The 24,457-nt window shown below is 39.0% G+C and overlaps 8 protein-coding genes across 10 annotated transcripts; 4 read left to right on the forward strand and 4 right to left on the reverse strand.

Moving 5' to 3' along the window:
• Positions 1-1,325: 1,325 nt before the first annotated feature.
• LOC6578578 (beta-1,3-galactosyltransferase 1) lies at positions 1,326-3,867 on the reverse strand. Its single transcript, XM_002004451.4, has 2 exons — positions 3,352-3,867; positions 1,326-3,294 (listed from the first exon to the last, which is right to left on the reverse strand). The coding sequence occupies exons 1-2, from the start codon at positions 3,608-3,610 to the stop codon at positions 2,183-2,185; spliced, it is 1,371 nt and encodes a 456-aa protein (XP_002004487.2). The 5' UTR covers positions 3,611-3,867; the 3' UTR covers positions 1,326-2,182.
• Positions 3,868-4,171: 304 nt separating this feature from the next.
• Positions 4,172-7,108, reverse strand: LOC6578579 (ribonucleoside-diphosphate reductase subunit M2). The gene is made up of 3 exons (XM_002004452.4): positions 6,856-7,108; positions 6,437-6,670; positions 4,172-5,330 (listed from the first exon to the last, which is right to left on the reverse strand). The coding sequence occupies exons 1-3, from the start codon at positions 6,919-6,921 to the stop codon at positions 4,449-4,451; spliced, it is 1,182 nt and encodes a 393-aa protein (XP_002004488.1). The 5' UTR covers positions 6,922-7,108; the 3' UTR covers positions 4,172-4,448.
• Positions 7,109-7,533: 425 nt separating this feature from the next.
• On the forward strand, positions 7,534-8,738 carry LOC6578580 (RNA-binding protein 48). Its single transcript, XM_002004453.4, has 3 exons — positions 7,534-7,740; positions 7,795-7,939; positions 7,997-8,738. The coding sequence occupies exons 1-3, from the start codon at positions 7,636-7,638 to the stop codon at positions 8,221-8,223; spliced, it is 477 nt and encodes a 158-aa protein (XP_002004489.2). The 5' UTR covers positions 7,534-7,635; the 3' UTR covers positions 8,224-8,738.
• Positions 8,231-10,329, reverse strand: LOC6578581 (presenilins-associated rhomboid-like protein, mitochondrial). 2 transcript variants are annotated; one of them, XM_002004454.4, is made up of 6 exons: positions 9,705-10,329; positions 9,413-9,629; positions 9,053-9,347; positions 8,768-8,988; positions 8,495-8,694; positions 8,231-8,428 (listed from the first exon to the last, which is right to left on the reverse strand). In XM_002004454.4, exons 1-6 carry the CDS (start codon positions 9,749-9,751, stop codon positions 8,338-8,340), a joined length of 1,071 nt encoding a protein of 356 aa, XP_002004490.1. In that variant the 5' UTR covers positions 9,752-10,329; the 3' UTR covers positions 8,231-8,337. The 2 variants fall into 2 exon arrangements, with proteins under 2 accessions (XP_002004490.1, XP_015018725.1); XM_015163239.3 differs by lacking the exon at positions 9,705-10,329 and having other exon boundaries at positions 9,053-9,342; positions 9,413-9,504.
• Positions 10,330-10,519: 190 nt separating this feature from the next.
• Positions 10,520-12,117, forward strand: LOC6578582 (ataxin-10). Its single transcript, XM_002004455.4, has 3 exons — positions 10,520-10,612; positions 10,672-11,749; positions 11,820-12,117. The coding sequence occupies exons 1-3, from the start codon at positions 10,595-10,597 to the stop codon at positions 11,984-11,986; spliced, it is 1,263 nt and encodes a 420-aa protein (XP_002004491.2). The 5' UTR covers positions 10,520-10,594; the 3' UTR covers positions 11,987-12,117.
• Positions 12,118-12,215: 98 nt separating this feature from the next.
• LOC6578583 lies at positions 12,216-20,414 on the forward strand. Of its 2 annotated transcripts, none has more exons than XM_015163240.3 (6): positions 12,216-13,905; positions 18,144-18,448; positions 18,509-19,186; positions 19,247-19,324; positions 19,743-19,998; positions 20,060-20,414. In XM_015163240.3, the coding sequence occupies exons 2-6, from the start codon at positions 18,268-18,270 to the stop codon at positions 20,211-20,213; spliced, it is 1,347 nt and encodes a 448-aa protein (XP_015018726.1). In that variant the 5' UTR covers positions 12,216-13,905; positions 18,144-18,267; the 3' UTR covers positions 20,214-20,414. The 2 variants fall into 2 exon arrangements, with proteins under 2 accessions (XP_015018726.1, XP_002004492.1); XM_002004456.4 differs by having other exon boundaries at positions 19,764-19,998; positions 20,060-20,413.
• Positions 20,415-20,599: 185 nt separating this feature from the next.
• On the forward strand, positions 20,600-21,843 carry LOC6578584 (tRNA N(3)-methylcytidine methyltransferase METTL6). Its single transcript, XM_032730537.2, has one exon. The coding sequence runs from the start codon at positions 20,736-20,738 to the stop codon at positions 21,570-21,572; it is 837 nt and encodes a 278-aa protein (XP_032586428.1). The 5' UTR covers positions 20,600-20,735; the 3' UTR covers positions 21,573-21,843.
• Positions 21,844-22,035: 192 nt separating this feature from the next.
• LOC6578585 (hyccin) lies at positions 22,036-24,448 on the reverse strand. The gene is made up of 2 exons (XM_002004458.4): positions 23,501-24,448; positions 22,036-23,447 (listed from the first exon to the last, which is right to left on the reverse strand). Exons 1-2 carry the CDS (start codon positions 24,172-24,174, stop codon positions 22,451-22,453), a joined length of 1,671 nt encoding a protein of 556 aa, XP_002004494.1. The 5' UTR covers positions 24,175-24,448; the 3' UTR covers positions 22,036-22,450.
• Positions 24,449-24,457: the final 9 nt, after the last annotated feature.

Raw genomic sequence — 24,457 nt, forward strand, 5'->3', positions numbered from 1 at the left:
TTCGCCGGAGAAACTTGGCGAAGAGGAGCTGCTTGAGCCAATGGACACAAGCGACGTAACTAAATCTCAAACAGATGAAGCAGAAAAGAACGAAGAAGATGTAGATAATAGGAAAAATGAAACGGATAAAATCAGTATAGATAATGAAAATCTAACTGATGTGGAAGAAAGTGAAACAGAAACAATAAAAAATCAAAATGTGAAAGCAGCTGAAGCTATGGAAGAAGACACAGAAACTGCGCTACATGAAGAATGCAGTGAAAATAATGAAGAACAGAAGGAAGCCAAGCAAGAAGGGATTGAACAGAAAGAGGGAGCGGAACCTGTAACTACAATAACCGATGAAGCACCAAAGGATGTTGAGCAAGCAGCTCCTGCAGATGATGATGTGAAAAATGAGACAGCTGATACGGCACCTTCTCATAAAGAGCTTGACATGGAGAATACGGATAATGTTGAAGATGAGCAGAAAGAGGATACAGTAGCTTCAGAAATAGAGCTGGATAAGCAAACAAAAGAAGACATAAACACAGAGAAGAATGATGATGCAGCACCTACTACAACGACACAAGAAAATGAAGATGCAACTGAACAGAAAGATGAACACAAAGACTCTGAAACGGAGCTGGCGAAGCAAGCTTCAGAGGAAGCTGCTGATAAGACTGAAGCTCAGACAGACGAAGACAATACAGATACAAAAGCTATAGAAAACGAGGAAACGGATTTTGATGCAGCCACCAGAAGCAGCTCACTGTCAGAAGCGGCAGCTGCAACAGAGCAGGAAGCTGCAGAGATTCCTGCGAGCAACAGTCCAACCAAGGAAAGCATTGAGATAACAGTCGAGGAGGATCAGCTGGCCACACCCTTAGAGCTGCAATATGATTGCAGCGCTAGCTTAGACTAAACACAAATCTGCCAGATGCTTAAAACATAGAAATGCTAAAATTAATTATTTAATTTTAATTTCAATCGTAGGCTCGAATCTAGTTTGTTGTTATAGTTTTTAATACTATAGGATTGTATAACATAAGAATTATCTGTAAACAATTATAAGCAAAATCAAACAAGAACGCTAAGTCTAGCCTTAAGGTATTTAGTTTTATAAACATGATACTTGTTTTTGTTTTTGTTTTCACAAAACATGAAGCCCGATAATTTAAAAAAAATACCAATTTAACAATATATCAACTACTTTAGTAATAAAAAGTAATTGTATATATAAAAAAAAAATGTTTTTTTATTATTAAATTAAAATCAAATTGAGAAATATGCTTAAACGCTTAAATTACGAGTTGTTCCAATAAATAAAATTAACTTTTTGAATATTATTTTGTATTATTGTATATTTTGCGCAAAATTGAACAAAAACAAACCAATCTGAGCGTTGAGCAAATACTTAAATTATATGTACGAGGGTAGTTAATATACTTTGTGTGTAGAAATAATAATATATAAATCTTTTATAAAGTGTTTGGCAATTTTTCCAGCTGCCCTCGTGCTCCAAAACTGTAACCTACGTCACACGAGAGTAGCTGAAAACTTGTACAGTCAACAAAATTTCTATAATATAATTTTAATTTACATATTTCATATTCATTTCTCAATTTTCGATTAATTTTCTAAATCTTTAACAATATTTCAAACTACCCACGTGTACTTCAATTTTATTAAGCACGCGGATAGAATATATCTATGTGTACGATATTTGCTTATTTTTCTTACATTCCAAATTTATTAAAATAATACTAAGCTTTTGGCAATTTTGTAAACTACCCTCGTGTTACAGCCAAAAGAGCTATTTGCAAGTATTTCGGCCTTATACATATTCTTGATTGATAAAGAATGAGCAACTGAACTATATAAAATGTTTACAACTATAAAAACTCTGATACATATACATATATAGAACTATATTCTAAAGATAAACAGCACTTCAAGTCGATGCGAAATATAATCTCAGGAACAAAAAAGGGATTATTTTGGATATATGTTATATATTATGTCTGTGCGCAATTGTTTTCAAGAATAGTATTCTGTGTAAACGAAGTATATCTCATGGATAATCTCGTTTAACTCGTATTTATACAAAGAAAGTCAAAATTGTGCTTCTTCTTTTCTATATGAAGACAGAGAGGGAGAGAGAGGGGAAAGAGAGGCATATTCACAGCGCTTCTTTTCTTATCTAACAATTACTTCGATTCCTTAATCGCATATGATTTAAGTAACGTCCCGGTGGCGGACATATTTTGGTATAATTAGTTACAAACCGATATGCTTCGACCATGCTCGCTTCCTTGACCTGATGCTGAGTGATGCTGCCCTTGAAGGCGCACAAATGTGGTGAGCTTGTAAAGCTAAAGAGAGGCTGATGTTTTCGCTTGATATTCGCGCGATTGGCGCAAAGTCCAGTTATATAAATATCTTCAAGGTAAATTAATGATGTATTTAGAGAGGCTTCAAATAGACGTTCGACCACATCTATGGACATTAGATAACCGGCACCAGATAGATACTTGGGATATACTTCGTCCTGATACATATAGTATGGGATATACCACTTGCTGCTGACATCGCTGACGGGCACCACATTACAAAACTGATGCCCTATCATAACGTTGCTTGTGGCATTCAATCTATTGCGCTGAGACATCACCACCATCGAGCCCCGATCATGATAGTCCAGCGTGTCGTTATAGAGCGGCACTGTGCCGCCGAGTAGAAAATGCAAAAGATTGGGTACGTTGACAAACGTATCATCATCGCATTTAAGAAAGTAAGCGCAAGTCTTCAAACAACTTTTGCTAATGTGCTTCAGTGCCATCACAGATTTCAAAGTAAGGTTATTGTACGTATCAATGAAGTCCTCTTGAATAATATCATTGTAGAGTTCCGCTTCGCTGTGCAATCGCACCAGGGTTTCATTGCCCAAGTGTGATTCATAGCTTTGGCGACCGACTATGAATATAATGCGTACAGTTGCCGTTAGGTTTTCGCCCTCGCCTTTCAAATAGTCCGCATAGAACTGCAAACGTTTTTCCATTGGCGGCTGATAAGGGCCTTTCAGGTGTGCGTGCAGCTTGGCAAAAGCCGGGTAATTGAATTCTGTTGTATTTCCCCAGGTTTCTCGTATTGTTTGTCGTTCCACGAAATTGTTTAGGCCGGTACAGACGGCAATAATCAGAAACGTTTTATTACGACAAAAGTCACGGGGTATTATGAGTGCGGTCTCCTGCTGTGCCTGTATGTAGTCCTTGATGTCCAGCGAGGTATTCGCCGACCAATCTGCAAGCGGAACTGAAAAACAATTACGGTTAATACAAAAAGATCTCATATGCTTCAATAGCGACTCACCATGTCTTTTTTGTTCATATATTGAAATGTTAGGCAGGATTATGTACCGAAAGAACAGAAATACGAATATCAACATCACGAAATGGCAAATTCTGCGTAAAAACCTTGGCGATGAAATTCTCAAACGTTGGCGTCGAGGATGCAGTTTTCTTGGATCACGGCTTGCTACCTGACTTAAATGCGTTTCGTCATCAGCCTGATCGTCGAGCAGCGTGCACTGTTCCGCCAGCTCAACGTCGTCACGTGTTGCATAGCCCATTGCTTCTGGTGATTGCAATTATATGATGCACTCCGAACTGCGCCAAGCTGTGTGCCTAACACTCATTCTGCATACAATATATTGATCATCTTTACAAATAAAGATCACAGGAAATTAATCAATAAGTGGATCAGACTGGACATTTTCATATTCACGAATTATGTTTTTACACTATCATTTTCTTGTTTCCAGATAACACTTATGTTAGATATGCCAGCATGATTTGTATGTGGTTGTGCATCTGCAAGTAGCTTAGCGCCAGCTGTTTGTAGGCGCTTCGATAGCTATCGATATCGAATGGGAGCAATTACCAACAATTGGAAGTGGTTAAACTTATCGTTGCTTTTACATGAACGTAAATTTTCCACATATATATTCACAGTATATAATCAGTCACGTTTCCGTCGTTTATATATGTATGTATATGAATATATATGTATATGTGGTCACCACAATGCCCTTGCAAGCCCTTCATACCTAATATAACGCATATCAAACAACTGTTTGTAGTCAATAACTTTTTGAATTTCCCGCGCATTTCTTAAATGAGAACTAATTAAATACGTAAATACTATAAATTTTTATTTAATATGTTATGTACAATGATAATTTGACAAAGGTCAGATAAAATATAATGCTCTTTAGTTGTCAGGTAATTCAATAATTAGCGATTTTTTGGAAGAGGAATGACAATAATGATTTGCTAAGTTATGTGTCCGCATGTAGTTATGATTAAATATAGGCTTAGATGCTAAGAAAAGGTGGTTAATGATTAAAACATATATTGGCTAAAAATAACACCCGGAACCAGCAGCTGTGAGGATTGCGAAGTGTAATTTTAGAAATCCGCATCAAGTGTAAAGACATTGTCTAGCCGATTCGATGTGACGCCCATACGTTGATATTCGCCAACTTTTTTCTCGAAGAAGTTAGTCTTGCCATCCAGCGAGATCATCTCCATAAAGGTGAATGGATTCTTCGTATTGTAGATTTTGCCAACACCGAGTTCCACCAACAGACGATCCGCAACAAATTCAATATACTGGGACATCAATGCACAATTCATGCCAATCAAGTTGACGGGCAGAGCATCTGTGAGAAACTCTTGCTCAATGGTAACAGCATCCGAGATGATCTCAATGATGCGCTCACGGCTAGGACGTTGCACCAAATGCCGGAACATCATCACAGCAAAGTCACAATGCAAGCCCTCGTCGCGTGAGATCAACTCATTGGAGAAGGTCAGACCGGGCATCAGACCACGTTTCTTCAGCCAAAAGATCGAGGCAAAGCTGCCACTAAAGAAGATTCCCTCCACGGCAGCGAACGCAATGATTCTCTCGCCAAAGTTCGCGGCCTTCGATGAAATCCAAGAGAGCGCCCAATCGGCCTTTCGCTTGACAGCGGGCATTGTTTCAACGGCATTGAACAGATAATCCCGTTCCTGTGGATCCCTAATATATGTATCGATCAGCACGCTGTACATCTCCGAGTGCACATTCTCCATGGCGATTTGAAAGCCATAGAAACAACGAGCTTCGGTTATTTGCACCTCCTGGCTGAAGCGCTCGACAAGATTCTCATTAACAATGCCATCGGAAGCGGCAAAGAAGGCGAGCACATGGGAGATAAAGTGGCGCTCGTTATCAGTTAAACGTGCCCAGTCGGTCAAGTCCTTAGAGAGATCCACCTCCTCCACAGTCCAGAATGAGGCCTCGGCCTAAAGTTGAAAAAAGAAATTGAAAATTTTGAGTATTTACGAGAGGTACGTAATAGAGCGTAATGCAATGTCCAATATTGTTGCTATCTTTTTAGAGTTCTAATTGAAATGCATGTACATAGCTTATCATTCAATCTCGTTAAATAAATATGTAGGTATGTATTTATCTAAGTGTGTGAGTAACCATGTTTGCATGTGTGCGGGTATTAATGGATATGTACATATGTGTATGAACTCTTTTATATATGGATGAATATCCATATAAAAATGGTATTAAAGAGAAACATAAGGGTTTCATTAGTCGAAATAATTTAACATTACATACTTCTTTCCTAACTCAGTGTAACATGTCTTAAATAATTATTTTTGTTGAAGTAGATTAAGGCAGTTCCTAATTACTGGCTCTAGAGCCATAAGTTAAGAACGTACATATTTGGCTTGAATGGTTTAGTTTGGAAGAAGCTTTTCCTAAAAATATCAATGAACATACATATATATATATTTTTTAAATTCTAGTAAATTAAATGCTGATATATATCTACTCTTATTTATATACATACATATGTATCTTGATAGTTGTTGCTTGCATGTTTACCTTATATTGAATTTTAAAAAGCTAGGACGGTCTAACTGTACATGAGTACATACATACCAATATGTATGTTAGCCGATATATGGCGTACATATGTATATACAAATGAGCTTAGGTATATGAATATGTATGCAAGTCTGTGTATATGCCTATGTATTTATACAAAAGTTTGCATATTATATGATAATAGCCAAAAACATTCCAAATATTAAGCATAATATGTAGGCAAACGTTTATATGTACACATACAATCAATGTTCAATTTCCTTAATTTGCGTTTGCAGAATCAAAACCATTTATTGGGATTAAGAATTATGTATTTATATATGTATGTATGTATGTATCCAGGTACTTGAATACAAATACACATACATACATATTATATGTCATAACAATCAGTCACGTCTGCGACGTGAGCACTTTTTACCGCGCTTTATCATAAATTTTCCCGCCTATTTCATCAAGCTCTAACACTAACACAACCCACTTCTGTACATGTGTTGAACATACATACCTTCTTGTACATCTGCCAGATATCATGATATTGTATGGGAAAGATTACGAATCGACGCGGATTCTCCTTGAGCAGCGGCTCCAGTGAGGGATCGAATGGCGCAGCAATCTTATCCATTATAGATTGCTCAGTCTTACCATTGCTGCTGGCTTGATCTTTGGCATTATCTTCCGGGGTGATCGACATCTTGCGAACGTTGTTGGCGTTCTCCGTCAAAATTTTCTTGCTTGGGCTCTGCTTAAAAAAAAAAATAAGGAAAATGAAAAAACAATGTATACAAGAGAAAGAATTTATAAATAGCCGTAATTTCATTTGCATTGATTTAAATAACATGCAAATGACATCCAATATAGCCACATGTACATATACATATGATTAAATATATTATATACAAACTGCGTAAGAACGTGTCTTGTCACCTTTAGCGAGAACTTTTCCATGTTGTCCGTAATGTTTTCTTTGCCGGCTACTTGAGATTGAGACATGTTCTTCGATTTATTTTTTACTAAATCACGAAATAAAAGCTAGTTTAATTGTTATCTAAGTTCTGAGAGTTCTCAGTTGTAGTTCGTTCAATGGCTCAGAAGTTAATGAATTCAGCGCAATAGCACTTTTTCTTTATAAGCAGCGCGCGCATTTCTCGCGTACAGTTTTCCTTTCCCGCGTTCACTCCAATTGAACAGCTGTGCGCACACAACAAGTGAATGCCAAAATATAGTGTTAGAAAATTACCACAGAGCTAAAAAAGCCGGTCCACAGGTGGGCACCGCAGCAGAGAGCAGTTAAAAGCTTTTAATATAAAATCATTTTTAACTAAGAATATATTAAAATTAAAATTTAATAAATACAAAAATAGTATAACAATTATACAACACATATACATTAGTGTTTGATTCGCTAGCTAAAAGCAGAATATTAAGAGTAGTCATAGGTCAGTTATATACTGAATGTTTAACAAATCTAATGGGTTTTTACCTATTAAAACGATTATTTCAAATTTAATAACAATCTGAACATATTTAGAGATGAGTTCATCTTTCGATACATTAATATTACAGCCGATACCGAGCAGCAAATGAAGTGTTGTAAAAGTCGCCGATTAGAATATCTTTGAGCACAGTCAAACCGGCTGAGCAACGGAGAGTTTAGCTGCGGCATTTGAAATGCTTTTATAAAATTTAACAAATAACCTACAGTAAATGTATATCAATATGGAGGAAACGCCCTTATCACATCATAAACGTCTGGCGTATTGCACAACACGGCTGCAATATAGGCAAGGACGCGAACTTAAAGCTGTGAAGGTAAGGGAAACAAAAACCGAAATTTTTATAAATTAATGATTGAATAATTTGTAGGTTTATACGGTTGCTAGTGAGTCGCGGCATATATTAATTTTTGGTGTGCCAAAAGTCAACCTACACTCTGAAATAAAGAATAAACTGCAACAATTCGGGAAACTGCGCTCCTTCAGCTGTGTTACCAGCGAAATGGCTGGACGAAGTGATTAAGAAAGATTTCCATATTATGGAGTATAACTATAGTATCTTATGTTTACAGTTGAATTGGAGGCCTTTACAGACGTCTATGCGGCACAATTTGAGCGTCTGGAGCACGCCCGTCGTGCGAAACGTCAACTGGATGCAAAACAGTTTTTTGGAGGAATTTTGCACATTTCCTATGCACCCGAAAGAGAGAATTCCCAAGAGTTGCGGGAGAAGCTGCTGCAGAGGCGTAAAGAGATCATCCAACGATTGCAGCGCAATCGATCAGAACAATCACATTGAAATTGTATAAATTATAATTTGTGGATTTTATTGAACCTCCTAACACATGATAACACGAGCCTCAAAGGCTGAACGATGATGATCCTCGGTTGATTACCCAATGTTATATCATTATTATTTTTGTTTCGTTCGGCGCAGCTCGTGATAGTAATTTAGTAAGCTAATGCGTTTCGCCCACACCTGCGCGCCATAGTTCGCCCAAAAGCTGAAAGACATTGGAAAGATGTCAAATATCTGAAATGGAGGACGTGCTATTTATGTTGTTACTCACATGCCGAACAGAGCTCCACCTAAATGTGCTGCATGATCAAAGAATTTCCAGCCCATGACGCAGCCGGCAAAATCGATGCCCATGATAACTTTAATTGCAGCTCCCGCAGAGAACGTGACAGTTGGCAGGAACAAAATGCTCAGTTGTGTATCCGGGTATTGTGCACAGACGTAGGCCAGGACGGTCATAATGGCACCTGACTAAATTATATGAGATTTTGAATAAATATAAATGAATAAATATACATTGCTCTTCTATCTATATGAGACCCACCGCTCCTAGTGACATGCCAGGTTGTCGCGTTCCCGCTTTGTAGAGTACGCTCATCAAGCTGGAGAAAACGCCAGCGCTGAGGTAGACGGCCATGAATTGCTCCTTGCCCATGGATAAGACGGCAGCATTTGAGAAGCTATGCAACACATACATATTGGCAAATATGTGCATAACCGAGTAGTGGCTGAATGTGGAGAGGAACATGGGCCAGCACACAATGCCTGCAGAGTTAAAGTAGAGAATTAAATGGGATAATCTAGTGAAGCACTTAAGCGTTTCATTTACGTGCTGCTGGATTTGATGTGAAGTATGTCATCATCATATTCCGCATCGATGGAACACGCCACAGTCCAAATGCGAGCAGATTGCAAACCAAGATCGGCGCAAAGGTTTTATCCCCGGGCGACAAGGAGTCCCAGAAACGTTTAATGTCATTCTTTAACTGCGACCAGCTATCACGGTCCATTAACGAGCGACTCTGCATCCAGCCGAATCGGGCCTGTTTCGCCTTAGAGAGGATCATGCTACGCGTATTCTCGTATTCAACAATTGTGGCACCTGCAAAGCAACCGAGGCTGAACTAAACAAAAGTTCAAATCAATAACAAATAATTGATGAGAGCGGTGCATGGAGCATTTCACTTACTGCGCCGGTAAATGCGATCGCCTTGATTACATTGTTCATTGGCACATGGCCGCCGCCATCGCCAACAGGTGTAATGACAGGTGACTTTATGTTACTCCATCTGGCCTTCTGTGCATGGAAATTACGCACCGGCTGACCTGATCCACATCTTTGTACATAGAAACTCTGGCGGCATGCTTGAAAACGTGTTGCGCCATTTCCAATATGAAATCGATAACTAAAATATCAACATAGATTTATGAATTTAAAATGTGGGCGTGCCTGTGCCTCCTTTATGGGCATCCTTACTTACGTCACCTGTGTTAACCAACTTTGGCATAGCGCACGATTAACAAGCATAATATATTGAAGGTGTCAAGAATTTTGCATAAGCTACGGTGTATATATATTATAAATAAAGTGTTTGCCTTGTGCTCGACGTACAACAAAGCTGGTTGACATAAAAATGTTCTGTTGATTTGATTTCTTTCCAATTTTGTTAAACAATTAAGGTTCCGTTGGGATTTTGCTGGATTTCAATTTGGTTATTGTCCGTCCACGTTGACTTGTTCTTTGTGTTCTAATACGCCACAGCCGTATAATGTTGGAGGTTTTATGTTGTTTGTATCAGTCAACACGTTAGATATTTACAAGTCGAAAGCTTGGCTTCAAAGTTGTAATTATTTCAAAATATATGTTTGTTTTTTGTAGCTTTTTGTTTATTTTTTGCCATTTGCTGCTTGCTCTTCCGTCTGTTAGACTTACATTTCGCTTTAATGTTATTAACAGAACCAAAAATTGTTTAGTGGCCAAATTTTAACAATATAAAATTTTGTTAATATTCTTTTTCTAATATTGACAATTAAAACCAAAATTTGTATTAGCAGGCAAGCTAAATGTGCAATTAATTTACAACAGCTGTTAACCTAAAGCTCAGAAATACGTGTCATTTAACAGCGCTGTTAACCGGCTAGATATGCGATACACCGATAACCTTTAACATACATCATTTAGCCGTATTATCCCTTAAGATTGATTATGTAAGGTAAGACTTTTACTATATTACACTGATTTTGTTGAATAATTAACAAAAAAAAATTTCATTTATCAATTGTTCATACGGTCGGTTTGACGGTTGTTAACAGTTGTTATCGATAATATTTCATCGGTTATTTGACAGTTCTGATTGGCACAAATACAAATATGGCACATGTGGAGCCGGTAAACAATAAATATTTTGACTTGATTATTTATTTAACCGATTTAATGTTTTTTTATAGCATAAGGAAACTAGCGAAGTACTGGAGCAAATATTGAAATTAAACATAGCTGAAAATGTAGCTGAAATTACGACGCTATTAAAGAACTTGCGTTTGGTACTGACCCAGAGTCCGGAAAGTCAACGAACATTGGCAAAAAATGCAGAATTTGCGAGATTCGTTAGAGATGTTGTATTTAACCCAATTATGCGAACAGAGCATCGCACACTGCATATATTGACATTACAGGTACTGGCCAATAGCGTAGTTAATAATGAAGAGTCCCAGGCTGCAATTTGGCAAGCACATGGAGCCCAAATTGCCGAGCAAGCAGCGATAGCTCCATTGGGCAGCTCGAATAATGTGCTGCTCATGATTATGTATAATATATATATGGGCGCACGTTTGCCTGGGGATCAACTGGTATTTGAGACGTGTGTCAAGCTGTGGCAGGCCATCATTGAAACGCAAACGGACTATAATTTTGAATATTTGCATTTCTTGATGGAACAGTTTATTGTAAAAGATGGACGAAGCTGTGTGCAGTGCTATCAACAACTGAAGTCTGTTGAGGAGCGTATAACCTTTCTTGACTATGTCGCTCATTATCTGCGAGAGGACAGTCCAAATGGTGAAATTAACAACATATTACTGCAATTCTTTGCCAAGGAGTTCCGCTTGAAATCCGATTGTATATTACGTGAAACAATTAAGCTGAGGCACCAGCTGCATCCACGCGAAGTGCACACTCTGCTACGTATCATAGCAAGCGCCAGCGGCTCGGAGAAATATGCCAAAACATATGCAGCCGATCAGTCGCTGTTCATTAACGTGAGCAGCCTGCTACGCTGCGTAATTGCAGCTGGTAAGGAGCCGGACAGCTGCCTGGATAAACCCATGACAAAACTGGAGGAAGTGGCGCTCAGCTCCAACATCGATGCGGACTACGAGGCGAGAGTCTCCTTTGAGTTGAAAACCTTGCTCGTTCGCTGCACAGCCAATTTGTTGTATGAAAACGTGGCCAATAGAGGATACTGTCTCGATACTCAGCTGCTGCCAGCGCTGCTCGAATGCACAGTCATGGATGCACGTAATCCTTGTAAGTGATGTGGGAGGGAGTATCGAGTCAATGGAAAATTAAATAAACGCTTCTCTTTTTCTCGTTCAAGTGATGCGCGAGTGGAGCATTTTGGCCATACGCAACGCCTGCTTTAAGTGCCCAGAGGCTCAACAGGTGATAGCCCAGCTGACACTTCAAGGCGCTGCTCCAAATGATTTGCTCAGCGAATTGAATTTAGATTTGGGCGCACTGCGCATCACAGACAGAAAGCAATAGAATCGGAGCCAAATAAGCACGAACAAGTGGCACGACGTCATCCACATTTGGCTTTTGAATGATGCGCTAAATGGTATGCCAAAAAGCCCAAGAAAAAATAAACAGAAAGTACGAAACGAATATAAGAAGAACGAATAGCATTCATAAAGTCGTTGTCAACGTTTAATGGCGAATGCGAGCGAGTGAGCGTGTGTGTTGGCATGCTATATTGGCTGGCTGACTGGCGGGCTGTACGATTTGTACACATACATATATTATATAAATAGCTGCCCATGGCTCTGCAGCATTATAAAAAGAGCGAAGATGCCTAAATACATTAATTTCTAATTTTACGCACGCACACACTCACACACAAAGATATTGCTGAATAGAGTGTGCCTGCTGGCTCTTTTTTTTTCTGATTTAATGGCGCAATTAAAAAACGATGACGCAGACCTTCGCGACCGCGACTTGGGGATTCGCTTGCTATACAGCAATTCAGCTAGCCAGCTGCCCACTTAGTCGTTCTGTCCAGTTCAGTCATTGACCAGCCATACAGTCTAACAGGCAGTCGGCCTCTGGTCAGCTATCTAGTATGCTTATCCATTCAGCTCTATATTCAGCGAGTTAGTTAGGCAACTAGCTACTTAATCATTCAGAGGGCCGAACAATTCAGCTATAAGCACTCAGTATTTCTTTTAGACATTCAATCAGCCAACTAGCTTGGAAAGCTTATTAGCTCTCAATTCATTCAGCTTTTCAGCAATTCAGCCAGTCTTTCAATAGTTCAGTTCGCTTAATAATTTTGCTAATCTATCAGCTAATTTCACAGAAATTCAGCAAATTCAGTCATTCAGTAATTCAGCCAATTTTACAGCATTTTAGCCATTCTCAGCAATTAAGCTAGTCTATCAGCAATTTATCCATTTTATCAGTAATTAAACAGTCTCTCAATAATTCCGCCAATTTTTTCATAATTCAGTTACTCTTTCAGTACTTCGAGAGTCTGCTAGTAATTCAGCTACTCTCCCAGTCATTCAGCAAGACTCAGTAGACCTTTAGTTACCCTTACAGTCAGTCAGCTTTCAGCTAGCCGCCTAGACCAGTAAATCTGCAAGTCATGCAGCCAGCCATTCACCCAGCTATTCAGCCAGACACACAGCAAACCAGCCATTCAGCTACACATCATGCCAGTCAGCTATTTGGCTAGCCCTTCGTCCACTGAACTAGTTAGACAATCAGCCAGGCAGCCTGCCAGCTAGCCAAGTAGCGCCTGCTGCAGGTGGCCATGCACTGTTTGGCTTTCACGATACGGTTGCTATATATGTATATATACATACATATGTTATATATGTAAATTTATTTATATACCCCTGCCTAATGTACACACATACATATGTCTTCGCTCGCGTGCGTGCGTGTGTGTGTGTGTATGGCTCTCTTCCTAGCACGCCCGCAATTATGTTTATGTTGCGAGCCGTAGAAAACTTTGTGCGCTCGCAAATCAACGCCGGCGGGCTAAAGCTAAATCTAAAGCGAACAATGGCAGAGCTCCTTTTGTTTTTGTTTTTTTTGGGGCAACCACTGGCGATGGCATTGCCTTTACTCTTGCCTCTATGTAGTCGCAGTCAGTCAGTCTGTGGCAGTGCCTGTGCCTCGAAGCAGCAGCACCAGCAACAGCAGCAGCAGCAACAGCCGCCGCAGCAGTCGCGAGATATTTCGACGGTTTCGCTTCGATTTAAATTGTGTTGTTGTTCGCTGAAACCCAAAAATATATTTATTTATTTTAATTTCTAAAAGACGCGTAAAAAGAAAAAGCAAGAAAATCACAAATTTCGTTCGTCAATATAAACAAAATCTGAAGCAATAAAAAGAAACGCATTCGCATTCAAACCGCCGTCAACTATAAAAATTCAGTTGCAAGTTCGAAAGTTTTAATGGTAAACAATGTTGCATTTAATCTAAATATTTGAAACAAGTGTTTGGCTGCACTTATATAACCATAAATCAAAAAACAGAATAACTGAAAAAATAAAATAAAATTATATGAAAAACCAAAACAAATCAAAACCGAATTTAGAATTAATTTATGCATAAACTGTTAAACTAATAAACTTAAAAATAATACGAAAATTGTTTAAAACATTCACAGCATTTGTTGTTTGCATAATACATATAAATTTCACTAAGTTTTTTATTTTATTTTAGATTTAGGCTAAATATTTTTGTTATACGCGCGTGTGTTATATATATAGTATATATATTATATACATATATCATATACATACATATATATATGCATTTAAAAAAATTCCCATGTCAAAACTGTCAATAGAAAGCAAAGTAAAAACTTTCAAGTTGGGCACCATCGACTGCTTAATGCTCGTTCAGAATTTTCGAAGTATGTAAACTGAACTCAACTTTTACTTTAAAAAAAAGTGGAATTTGTCAGATTTTTGGAATACACCCAAAAATGATATCTCAATGCGCAGTTAGGCTGGTCTACATAAATCCTGCGGCAAAACTTATTATTTCTAATAATACAACTGTCAAGCACATTGTTTATTTTGACTAATTACAGTACTACAATGGATGAACGATATAATATACACTACACCCAAATATACATACCTATAAGATCGAAATTATATATATAACATGAGATAGATATGAATATACATATGTGTATATATTGTATATAATATATATCAACTGAGAGGCGGTTTATTTAACATATGTATATATACAGGTATATATATATTTATGTCTATAATCTAAAGAGAAAGTAAAACGCACAAATCTATGGATGACATTTGAGGATTGTGGCTGTGACATACATACATGAAATTCCAAAGTTTTACCTCTAATACAAACATATATATTCCTGTTTTGGACAACGCCAGATTCTCTCTATACATGCACCTACGACAAGCTATACTTAATTTCCGGTTTTCAGCTGAACAGCTAGACAGGCATTGCACTAAAACCAATATGCTCTTTTTGTTGTCGTTCTCTGAACGAGTATAAATAGATATGCATATATACATATATATAGCAAATAAAAGACAATGAAAAAATTGTTGAAAAATTACGTTCTTCAGAATTTGGTCGTGCGGTCAGTTTTCAGGTTGGTTCAGTTAAATGGATATATATTTATTTATATATAAATATTTTGTGCATATGTATATATTTATACATGCGCACACACACACCTTTACCTAGGCGTCAGGAATTTGAATATGTAGACGCAGCCTGATGATAACTGTACAATTTGGTCTAAAAATACGAAAACAAAATATTTAAGACGGATTTTGTTTAAAACAAATGAGAATACTTAAAAAATAAAATAAATTTAACAATAAACGCAAGAGCGACAGAGAGAAACAAAAAATGGACGACTTTATGATAGTCTGCAAACAACGTCGAAGTGATATTTCTTATTATCAAAGAATGTAATAATTATAATAATAATATACATCACCCATGATACAGGAGCATTAAAATATATTTATCACAATAATTAAGTTCATTCGAATTTATTGAAGTCGATTGCTCAACTAGTTGTCATAAATAAATATATATATATAAAAAAAAAAAAAACATTGACAAAATAAAACCAATATTTATTATTATAAAATAATTTATTATTATAAAATAAATAAATAATATTTGACAACATTTAATATCATTAACAAAGCAGTGTTTAAATTATTTAACAGAATTTATTAGAAACTATTTGCCACTGTTACCCCACTGCGACTGACCACCAGGTGGGTTAGGAAGACGACTGACTTAATCGGAACGGGAGCGCCCTTATATAGGCGACGCATTCACTCAAACACGAGCTTCGCTCTTTAGCCTATTCTCACACGATCAATAAATCGGCCCTTTCTGTGTTCGTTTGAATCGTCTCTCTGAGCATAACTGTAAACTCCTTGACCAAGCTTTGCACTCAGTTTAATTTTACACTCTTCAAAATGCAGCTCAGCTAATGAGCCTTGCTCTGAGTAAGTTTATACATTCATTTGAGTGAACTTTTTTCTGAGTTGGTTTTATTGCTCGCTTGCTCTTTCATATGCATTTTTGAGACTTTTACTGAGTTGGCTTTGCACTAGATCAAAATGGCGCTCAGCTCAGCTTCTCAGAGTAAGTCTTAATGCTCCTTAATGCTGAAGTGAGCTCTTTACTGCGTTTGCTTTAATGCTCGCCTCTTTGGAGAAATGAGACTTTTTCGGAGTTAGCTTTTGCGCTCGATCAATTGACGTTCAGCTTTTGAGCGTTTCTGTGTATTTCTTCCTATACACAATAATGAGTGTTTTTTTAGTTTTAATTATTATTATCGAATATTACATATATACATACACAGCTTACACTTTTGCATGTTACATACATACATATGCCTCGAAGCAATATACCCTGTTTGAAAACATCTGCACTTGCATACAGCCAGCGGGTGTTTGCCTAAGAACTCTAAACACTTAAGAGATTTTCCCTATTTTTGTGTTGTTTGTTTTTGTCTCGCTTTTAAATGTTGGCAAATGACGCAGTTGGCGGCTTCATGACGCACATGCAACTCCCAACTGCAACAATACGATTGCATATGTATCTGTCTATATGTATGTCTATAAATACAACACGGAAGTTGCATGCAACACCGCAACAACGCAACAACAACAACAATAAAAGCTGAAAGCAGCCATAAATGAAATGAGAATTAAAAACAAAATCATTAAACTTAATATTTTTACTAATGAATTTACTTTATTTAATAAATATATATGTATGTGTCTATGCGCATGTGTATGTGCTGCGGGTTTTCCCAAAGCAGAATTTCCACATTTTTATGATCCATACAAAATATACAAATTCACAAAGTTGACGAACAAAGCATTTAAATGATAAATGTGTCTGCTATATATCAAATATATATGGCGTATAAGGCTTTTATATATGTGATATTTGTATATGCTTGACTCGCAGTAAAAGTACTCTTGGGCAGACGACACTTGCACACGCACACGCCCACACCCACGCGCTGGGGCGCACCTAATTCCTCGCCAAAATATTTGCCACTTATGCATATATAGTATATATATATATAATATATATGTTTAATTTCAAAGAAATTCTTAACAATTTTTATTATTTTTAAAGAAAGCATAAAATATATATTTCGCTTTTTTTTCTGTTTGTAAATGTCTTCACTAATTTGCTAATTTCTGACAGAAATTAATGAAATGGCTTCTTCGTCTTCTTCTTATTTATTTGCTTGATTTTTTGTTGCCAACGCGACGACAGCCAAAAAACAACATGTAAATATAATAAATAAATAAATAATCACATAAATTCTCCAAAAAGGCCTAAAAACGACAGACAAATGTGCATGAAATATGTTCTTTTAAATATCTGGCGAGCCAAAAATAATTCACACGATCTGATTCGAGCTATTAAATGGTTTTAGCTCACTGCACAATGCTCGTTAAGCGATTTAATTGCAGTTGAATTTTATAGTGACATTTGGAATGTGTCTAATTTTGATAGTGAATAAACAGTTTCTTAAGCTTTTTAAGTACCAAATAAACGTAGTTTTAATATCCTCATATTTTAATATATGTTTCCTTACTTTAGGATTTGAGGATTGCACAAAAGCCAATATGCTCCTTTTTAACATTTGCGAACGAGCATAATAAGAAATCTAAATGAAATATAAATAAAAATCTATTTTTTTTTTGGCGTAAATTCCCATGCGAAAACACCTGCTGAATTATAATTATGACACAAACAAACATACGCTATACATACATACATACGTATGTATGTATTGATATCACATGTATGTACATATTACATATACAAGCAGTCGTATTGCTTCGTATAGGACTATTTAGAGGCTCACACAGAAAATACATATGTACGTATGTATGTACATGCAGATATACATTTATGAATATTTATATATATACAGAATTATGTATAAACATTATCAAATACACACACAAGTACAGCTCTATAGACATACACACATATACATACCAATACATTTCTATGTACAATTTGTTGTCCTACGCTGCGAATACGCAACGTGACTTCATTTTGCTTAAGCATGAACAATTATTTCTCTTTATTTATTTTAATTTATATTTTTCCACAAATTTCTTCTCTGGCATTTTGTACGTAGGAACGTGCCCTGTCCCATGTGCGTGTGGATTTCCCATTGGTATCGCCCGGTGACGCCCGCAAACATTTGCTGAGCCCGTAGGACAGACGCGCTCCGCCGGACGTTCAGAGCTCAGACAACAAAGATGAAGCGCGATATATCCACCTCGACAATTGGTCGGGATGAGGCCAGACGTCCCTTGATGGAGGCCTATATGTTTCAGCGCCGTGTGCTGCTCGGCTGCAGCCTGCTGATGGTCGTTTCGCTAGTTGTGTGGATAGTGGCGATAGCAACAGATCATTGGATCATCATATCAGGGAAAGAAGGTGCGTAGCAGGGATTTGCGTACACACAACTGAATAACGTTCCCTGTTCCCCATCCCTAGGCATTTTCATACCCGAATCGCGCCGCTTCTTCATCAACTCGCATTCGGGATTGTGGCGCCACTGCCGTAATACGATTGTGCCGAACGCGCTGAGCAATGCGCAGGTGGTGCGAAACTTTAGCTCCATGTCGTACACCTCGCAGTCGTATATCAATGATGCCAAACGCAACTTGAGTCACATGGAGTTCATTCGAAACTTCGCTCAGGACAAACTGGATGGCTCGGACAACTTTACGGAGCCGGCGCGTCGGCGCATGTTCGCCCATTGGGCGCGAGGGGAGGAGGAGGAGTTCCAAATGTTTCGCAGCGCTTTCCACAAGCTGGTCATGTCGACGGAAGCGAATCAGCATGAATTCAATGCGACTAGCCTGAAGCCCATTCCCATCGATCCGCTGGATGTGAATGGGATAATCAAGCGCCGCACCTTCGGCTCGGCGCTGCAGCGTGTTAAATACAACAACACCTGGTCCTACTATGTGATACCGGAGATGGCACAGCAGGCCATATTCAGCAATTGGACGGATTATCCATTGGTGGTTCGACTGCTGGGCACTTACATCAGGGACATTGGTATACCCGCCTTTGTGTTAAACGACGAGCGCGTGATTTTACTTTTGGTGCCGCCGTTGCCACCAAAGAAGGCCGGGCAGACCGCCTACTACAGCTATATACCCTACTGTAAATATACATCTTAACAGTTATTTAACTATATTAAGTATACAATACCTCGTTCTTTAGCGCGTTGCAAATACATCGACATGTTTCCCAATTCAAATACCCTACGCAGTGAGCCCGGCTTCGATGATGAATTAATGGGTATGTACGATCATTAACAATTCATTTTTATTTTCATTTTCTCATGTCCATTGTTATCTTGCCATCGAGCGAGACGCACGCTACTTTCAACTGCTCTCATAATACGCCATCTTGTGCTTACTCTCACTTAAATTGTAACGGTACGTGACTAACATCAGCCTAGTGCGATCGAGCGAGATAGTCGCTAATTTTAGCTCTTCGTAGGCCATTTACTTTTGTTGTCTGCTCTCTCTCTACGTAGAGAGAATTAATGAAAATAGTAAAAGGATATGCTGCACTCATGTAAAATGTTGCATTTTGGCATGTAATTCATTGGGTCGAGTATTTCAGCATGGACGCGCCCAACAAAAAGTTATCGAAGCCAAGCATGCATCCACGCACACACACATTTATAATCGTAACAGTTTTTATTTGGTAGTGTCTTGGTACGCCATTGCAGATTACATACGTACGCAAGCTTCCTTTGCCTGCATCACGTTGTTCGTGATGAGTCTGGGCGCGGTCTTCTCCTTCTATACGTTTATGAATCCGCGTTACATGTTCAAGCGTTTGGCAGGTGGCATACACCTAGTGGCGGCATCCACAGCGCTTGTAGTCCTGCAGGTGCTGTTCTCTTCAATCGACTACACAAAGGATAATTTGTTCTATGCCTATCCGGATGGTGCGGAATTGACGTAAGTTTGACCTTAAAGAAAAGTGAAACATTTTTTAATAATTAATCATTTTTACATATAGCTATGGCTATGGCGTTTACCTGGCCTGGTTTACGTTCGTAGTTAATATTTTATGCGGTGTCATGTTCCTCTGGTATTCAGGTAAGAAGAAAGGCGCCAAGGCGCCCAATGATGAAGTTGCCATGGCCGATGAGCCAACCATAATGGGCAGATAGCTTCCACAGCCACACTCAACAATAAAAAACCAAAGACCAAAGCAATTCAATACCAATATCTGGATTGGTATTTTGCCTTACACTTTTGTTACTTGTTATATTCTTAATAATAATACACACATGTATAAATTGAGTTATTCATTAATAATGATTTGAAGAACTCTGCGTAATAAAGAAATCACACGTTTACCTGTAATATAAAAGCTGAGTTTTCATTTGAATAGCGCGGGCATAATTAATAAAGAAAAAAAAACTTTTGTTTTAGTATTTTCGATAATAAATCGAGTGTGCGATTGTTTTCAATATTGAAAATAGCCACAGCAATGCTATTTAAAAGAAATGTTAGTATTTTCCACATGTCGATTATTTTTATTATAAACTGCTGACATCACAAATAAAATTTTAGCCTTGCACATGTACATATGTTATCGTTCACTCATTCATTGCGCTACCTTATACATCAATTAACACATGCAGCCCATCTGATTTGTTGATATGGAATTTTCTTAATACCTAAATTAAATGGAGGAGGATATATTTACTACGCGCACCAAAGAGCTCTCCGCTGACGAGCTAAATAAGCTGGAGGAGCAAAACAAACGTCTGGTGCCCGAATTCAAGGCGAACAAATTGGAGATCGATGCGCAGCGGCATTGGGATCTATTCTACAAGAGAAATGAAACACGTTTCTTTAAGGATCGCCATTGGACAACTCGAGAGTTCCAGGAGCTGCTGGCGGAGGAGTGTACAGGAGAGAGACGCACGCTCTTAGAGGTGGGCTGCGGCGTTGGCAATCTAGTCTTTCCCCTACTGGAGGAGCAGCTCAAAGATCAGACCAGTGAGCAAGGTTTCTATTTCTATGCCTGCGACTTCTCACCACGTGCTGTGGACTTCGTGCGAACAAATCCTCTGTATGATACAAAGCATATAACCGCCTTTCAGTGCGACATAACAACGCAACAGGTGCACGAACACATCGAAGCAGCAAGCCTCGATGTCTGCACCATGATCTTTGTGCTCTCCGCCATACATCCCGACAGATTCGTTGATGTCGTCAAGAATCTATGGCAATTGTTAAAGCCTGGTGGATTAGTGCTGTTTCGCGACTACGGTCTCTACGACATGGCTCAGCTGCGCTTTAAGCCGGGTCATAAGATAAGCGAAAACTTTTATATGCGACAGGATGGCACTCGCAGCTATTACTTTGCCCAAGAAGAGCTGGCGGAGATCTTTAATCATAACGGCTTCGACGTGCTAGACAACAACTATGTGCACCGACGCACGCTCAATCTGAAGGAGGGCATCGATGTGCCCCGCATCTTTCTTCAGGCCAAATTCCGCAAGCGCTCCGACAGCTGATGATGATTAATGATAATCATAGCTATTGCTGGGCATTGCTAACATGTCTAGACAACGCTGAGGTATGCAATTATGTCTTTAATTAATTATTGTAGATTTAATTATTCTATTTAATTTGCAATTTCTGTATGTACAGCTGATATTTCACAATTTAATATCAATTTCAAATATTTCAATTTCAAATGAATTATTTAAATCAATTTTCAATAACATTATTTTGTGGGTCAACGTTCAATAAATATTTATTGTATATGTTAGGCTTACAAGTGTATATGTATGTGTCGTATATATATGTGTGTAACATTTTTAAGGTACATATATATATATATATGTATATGTATATATGCCTGATCAGAACTTGGCATGCAATTATATATATACACACTTCAAGTCATATATACGATATCTTAAATCCATCATACCTTTATACTAAGTTAGTTACAATTCGACAGATTTGCTTTAGTTAGTTGCACTATTAAATTCATTATAAAATGCTATTGTTTAGCATATATTTGCTGGACAACATGGTAACTTGGCTATTTGTATATATGAATTCATATATTTATATATAAATATTTGTGTATTACGGGTATATCTGTGCTTAGGTCTAGAACGAAAATTACATAAACTGGTAATGTACATTAATTTGTTTTAGTAACAATTAGATTACAATACGAACAACTTAGTGTGACAATAATAATCAACAAATATAATAACCTCTCTCTCTCTCTCTCGGGTTCTTTCTTTAAGTATATGTGAATTACATTTTACAGGCCTCCAAATAATTTCAGTTTGGTTTGTTCGTGAGTTAATACCAAGGAGGTAACGAATATAATAAATCTGAATTTGGCTATAATTGGTTAGTTGAATTGCCCAAGTTAATCGAGGCCATGCTCGGCCAGCTTGGCCCCGTTGCTGTTGCTGTGACCCAGCGGGGTCAGCTCGACGCTCGACTCAAAGCTCTTGGTCAACATGTCAGTGCTCGTTATGGAAGTTGTATTGCTGTTCAGCGAGACAGCCACTGGCAGAGTGGCGATGCCGTCATTTAAGTCACTATCGATGCTAAAGCTGTTGCTGCCATTCTCGTTGATCAGCGAGAGCGTCTGCATGGGCAGCAGATCGGTGGATTGCGGCTCTGCAACGGCATCGTAGGTCTTCGACTTGCTGACACTCAACGGACTCTTGTCGTAATCCAATCCACTGTCGGACTGTAACTGCAGCAGTGAATTGCGCTGCGTATGCTTATCGAATTTCCGTTGCGGTGGTTTTGGCGGTTCCTTATCCTTCTCTTTCTCCTTCTCCTTGTCCTTGGATTTCTTGAAGCCGAGCGCTTTGTGCGCCTGGGCTTTGATGCCCTCCATGCTGGGCCTGATAATGGAGGTGCGTGTGCCGCCACTGCTGCTCTCCTTGGCTGAGGGCGATTCCTTGGCGCCCGGTTCCGTCTCCTCAGTAACGCTCGCCAGCTGCTGCGGCGCCTGAGGTATTGTGAGATCTTGCGCCTGTATGGGAATGTCATCGGGCAGCTTTTTCGTTCGGAATGAAGCGTTCGTTATCATCGATTTGGATACAGACGTCGTCACGGTTGTCGTGGCCGGCGTCAACGCCACACTCAGACCCATTGGCCCGTCGTTGGGCTGACCCGAGGGATTGGCATGCAACGAATTGCGCACAGCGTTTGTAACTATAATTAGCTCCGTAAACATTTCGTAGCTGGCGCGATTATGTATATCCTCCAGTGTTTGAATGGCCACCGTGCCAAAGCCATTGAACATGGCATAGTAAATTGCATGCACCAGCTCGATAAGGAAGGACGCGGAGAGTGGAATGCGCGGCGCGGAAGGTTTCGGGAATGTCGTGCCCGTCGTTGGATCGGAGCTGAAAATGATGAAAACGTTAGAGTTGTAATCAAGCAAGGTCTTGCCACTCACCCATAGCTCATGCGATGTCCATGCCCCGACTTGGTGGTGAAGCCCTGATTGACCAGTTGCGAGGCGACGCGGCACAGATAGAGCAGCGATGATTTCTGTGTGAGGCTCACCTGCTGGTTGTAGCAGAAGAGCAGAGCAGTCATGATCCTCATTCTGTTTTGAGCATTGATCGATTCAATGCGCAAATGTGGACCCCATTTGACCTCGCGATTGCAGTTCTCCTCCCAGCGCCGCAGGTCCGTCATGGGTAGATTCTTCAGCTCGTGATAGACAGACGCCTGGGCCAGTATGGGCATGCGAAAGGCCACAACCTTCTGGCCGCCATCGTCGGTGGACACCTCGCCATTGTAAATGCAGATGAGCAACGTTTCCACTCCTCTGGATGCCTTTTTATCGCCTGCCGAGACGGCATGCAGGTATGTGTAGATTAGCACGGGCAGGAATTGCAATGGAAACTTGTGTAGTGTCACCTCCGGGGCGCGATAGAAGGCCAACAGTTGCTGGCAAATGTCATGGACCAAGTCTTCGTTACGTTGCCTCTCGCTGAATATGGTGAAGATGGCTTCGGCGATTTCGGGATCTGTTTCATGTTCGACGACGAATGTTTCCGCGTCGGCTGGCTGACGGCGTGCCCGCTGATAGTCTGTCAGCCAGTCTTTTACCAATTCGGCCATTATTATGTATTATAAGTTCTTAATTAATTTGCTAACACTCTGGCCCTCTAATCTTTTTCACACATAAACCTTGCATATCTGCGCAGGGCTGCAAGCGCCACGATAACATCAGTTCAAAGGAACTAGCTCAAAATTTCTATGCTCATCAAAATAATTCAATTGATAACTTTAAATTTTGTTATAAGAAATTAAATTTCTGCTTTTCATAGCATTAGATCATCCTCTTTCAGCATCTTGGAATCGACTGAATGTATAATTTAAATAACAACTCAGTGACTCACTG

The sequence above is a fragment of the Drosophila mojavensis genome, unplaced genomic scaffold (genome assembly GCF_018153725.1).
Source record: "Drosophila mojavensis isolate 15081-1352.22 unplaced genomic scaffold, ASM1815372v1 contig_80, whole genome shotgun sequence".
Taxonomy (NCBI): Eukaryota; Metazoa; Arthropoda; class Insecta; order Diptera; family Drosophilidae; genus Drosophila; species Drosophila mojavensis.

What these genes read in the sequence shown, in the direction of transcription:
- LOC6578578 (XM_002004451.4), bottom strand. Translation starts at nt 3,610, where the DNA reads ATGGGCTATGCAACACGTGACGACGTTGAGCTGGCGGAACAGTGCACG. An exon ending in ATATGAACAAAAAAGACATG is followed by an intron (nt 3,295 to 3,351) that starts GTGAGTCGCTAT and finishes ATTGTTTTTCAG; the next exon opens with TTCCGCTTGCAGATTGGTCG.
- LOC6578583 (XM_015163240.3), top strand. Translation starts at nt 18,268, where the DNA reads ATGAAGCGCGATATATCCACCTCGACAATTGGTCGGGATGAGGCCAGA. An exon ending in CTACAGCTATATACCCTACT is followed by an intron (nt 19,187 to 19,246) that starts GTAAATATACAT and finishes CTCGTTCTTTAG; the next exon opens with CGCGTTGCAAATACATCGAC. An exon ending in CTTCGATGATGAATTAATGG is followed by an intron (nt 19,325 to 19,742) that starts GTATGTACGATC and finishes TTTATTTGGTAG; the next exon opens with TGTCTTGGTACGCCATTGCA.
- LOC6578579 (XM_002004452.4), bottom strand. Translation starts at nt 6,921, where the DNA reads ATGTCTCAATCTCAAGTAGCCGGCAAAGAAAACATTACGGACAACATG. An exon ending in TGGAAAAGTTCTCGCTAAAG is followed by an intron (nt 6,671 to 6,855) that starts GTGACAAGACAC and finishes TTTTTTAAGCAG; the next exon opens with AGCCCAAGCAAGAAAATTTT. An exon ending in TCTGGCAGATGTACAAGAAG is followed by an intron (nt 5,331 to 6,436) that starts GTATGTATGTTC and finishes TTTCAACTTTAG; the next exon opens with GCCGAGGCCTCATTCTGGAC.
- LOC6578585 (XM_002004458.4), bottom strand. Translation starts at nt 24,174, where the DNA reads ATGGCCGAATTGGTAAAAGACTGGCTGACAGACTATCAGCGGGCACGC. An exon ending in GGACATCGCATGAGCTATGG is followed by an intron (nt 23,448 to 23,500) that starts GTGAGTGGCAAG and finishes CATCATTTTCAG; the next exon opens with CTCCGATCCAACGACGGGCA.
- LOC6578581 (XM_002004454.4), bottom strand. Translation starts at nt 9,751, where the DNA reads ATGCTTGTTAATCGTGCGCTATGCCAAAGTTGGTTAACACAGGTGAC. An exon ending in AGTTGGTTAACACAGGTGAC is followed by an intron (nt 9,630 to 9,704) that starts GTAAGTAAGGAT and finishes TTGATATTTTAG; the next exon opens with TTATCGATTTCATATTGGAA. An exon ending in CGATCGCATTTACCGGCGCA is followed by an intron (nt 9,348 to 9,412) that starts GTAAGTGAAATG and finishes ACTTTTGTTTAG; the next exon opens with TTCAGCCTCGGTTGCTTTGC.
- LOC6578582 (XM_002004455.4), top strand. An exon ending in CATGGATGCACGTAATCCTT is followed by an intron (nt 11,750 to 11,819) that starts GTAAGTGATGTG and finishes TTCTCGTTCAAG; the next exon opens with TGATGCGCGAGTGGAGCATT.
- LOC6578580 (XM_002004453.4), top strand. Translation starts at nt 7,636, where the DNA reads ATGTATATCAATATGGAGGAAACGCCCTTATCACATCATAAACGTCTG. An exon ending in GCGAACTTAAAGCTGTGAAG is followed by an intron (nt 7,741 to 7,794) that starts GTAAGGGAAACA and finishes AATAATTTGTAG; the next exon opens with GTTTATACGGTTGCTAGTGA. An exon ending in CAGCGAAATGGCTGGACGAA is followed by an intron (nt 7,940 to 7,996) that starts GTGATTAAGAAA and finishes TTATGTTTACAG; the next exon opens with TTGAATTGGAGGCCTTTACA.
- LOC6578584 (XM_032730537.2), top strand. Translation starts at nt 20,736, where the DNA reads ATGGAGGAGGATATATTTACTACGCGCACCAAAGAGCTCTCCGCTGAC.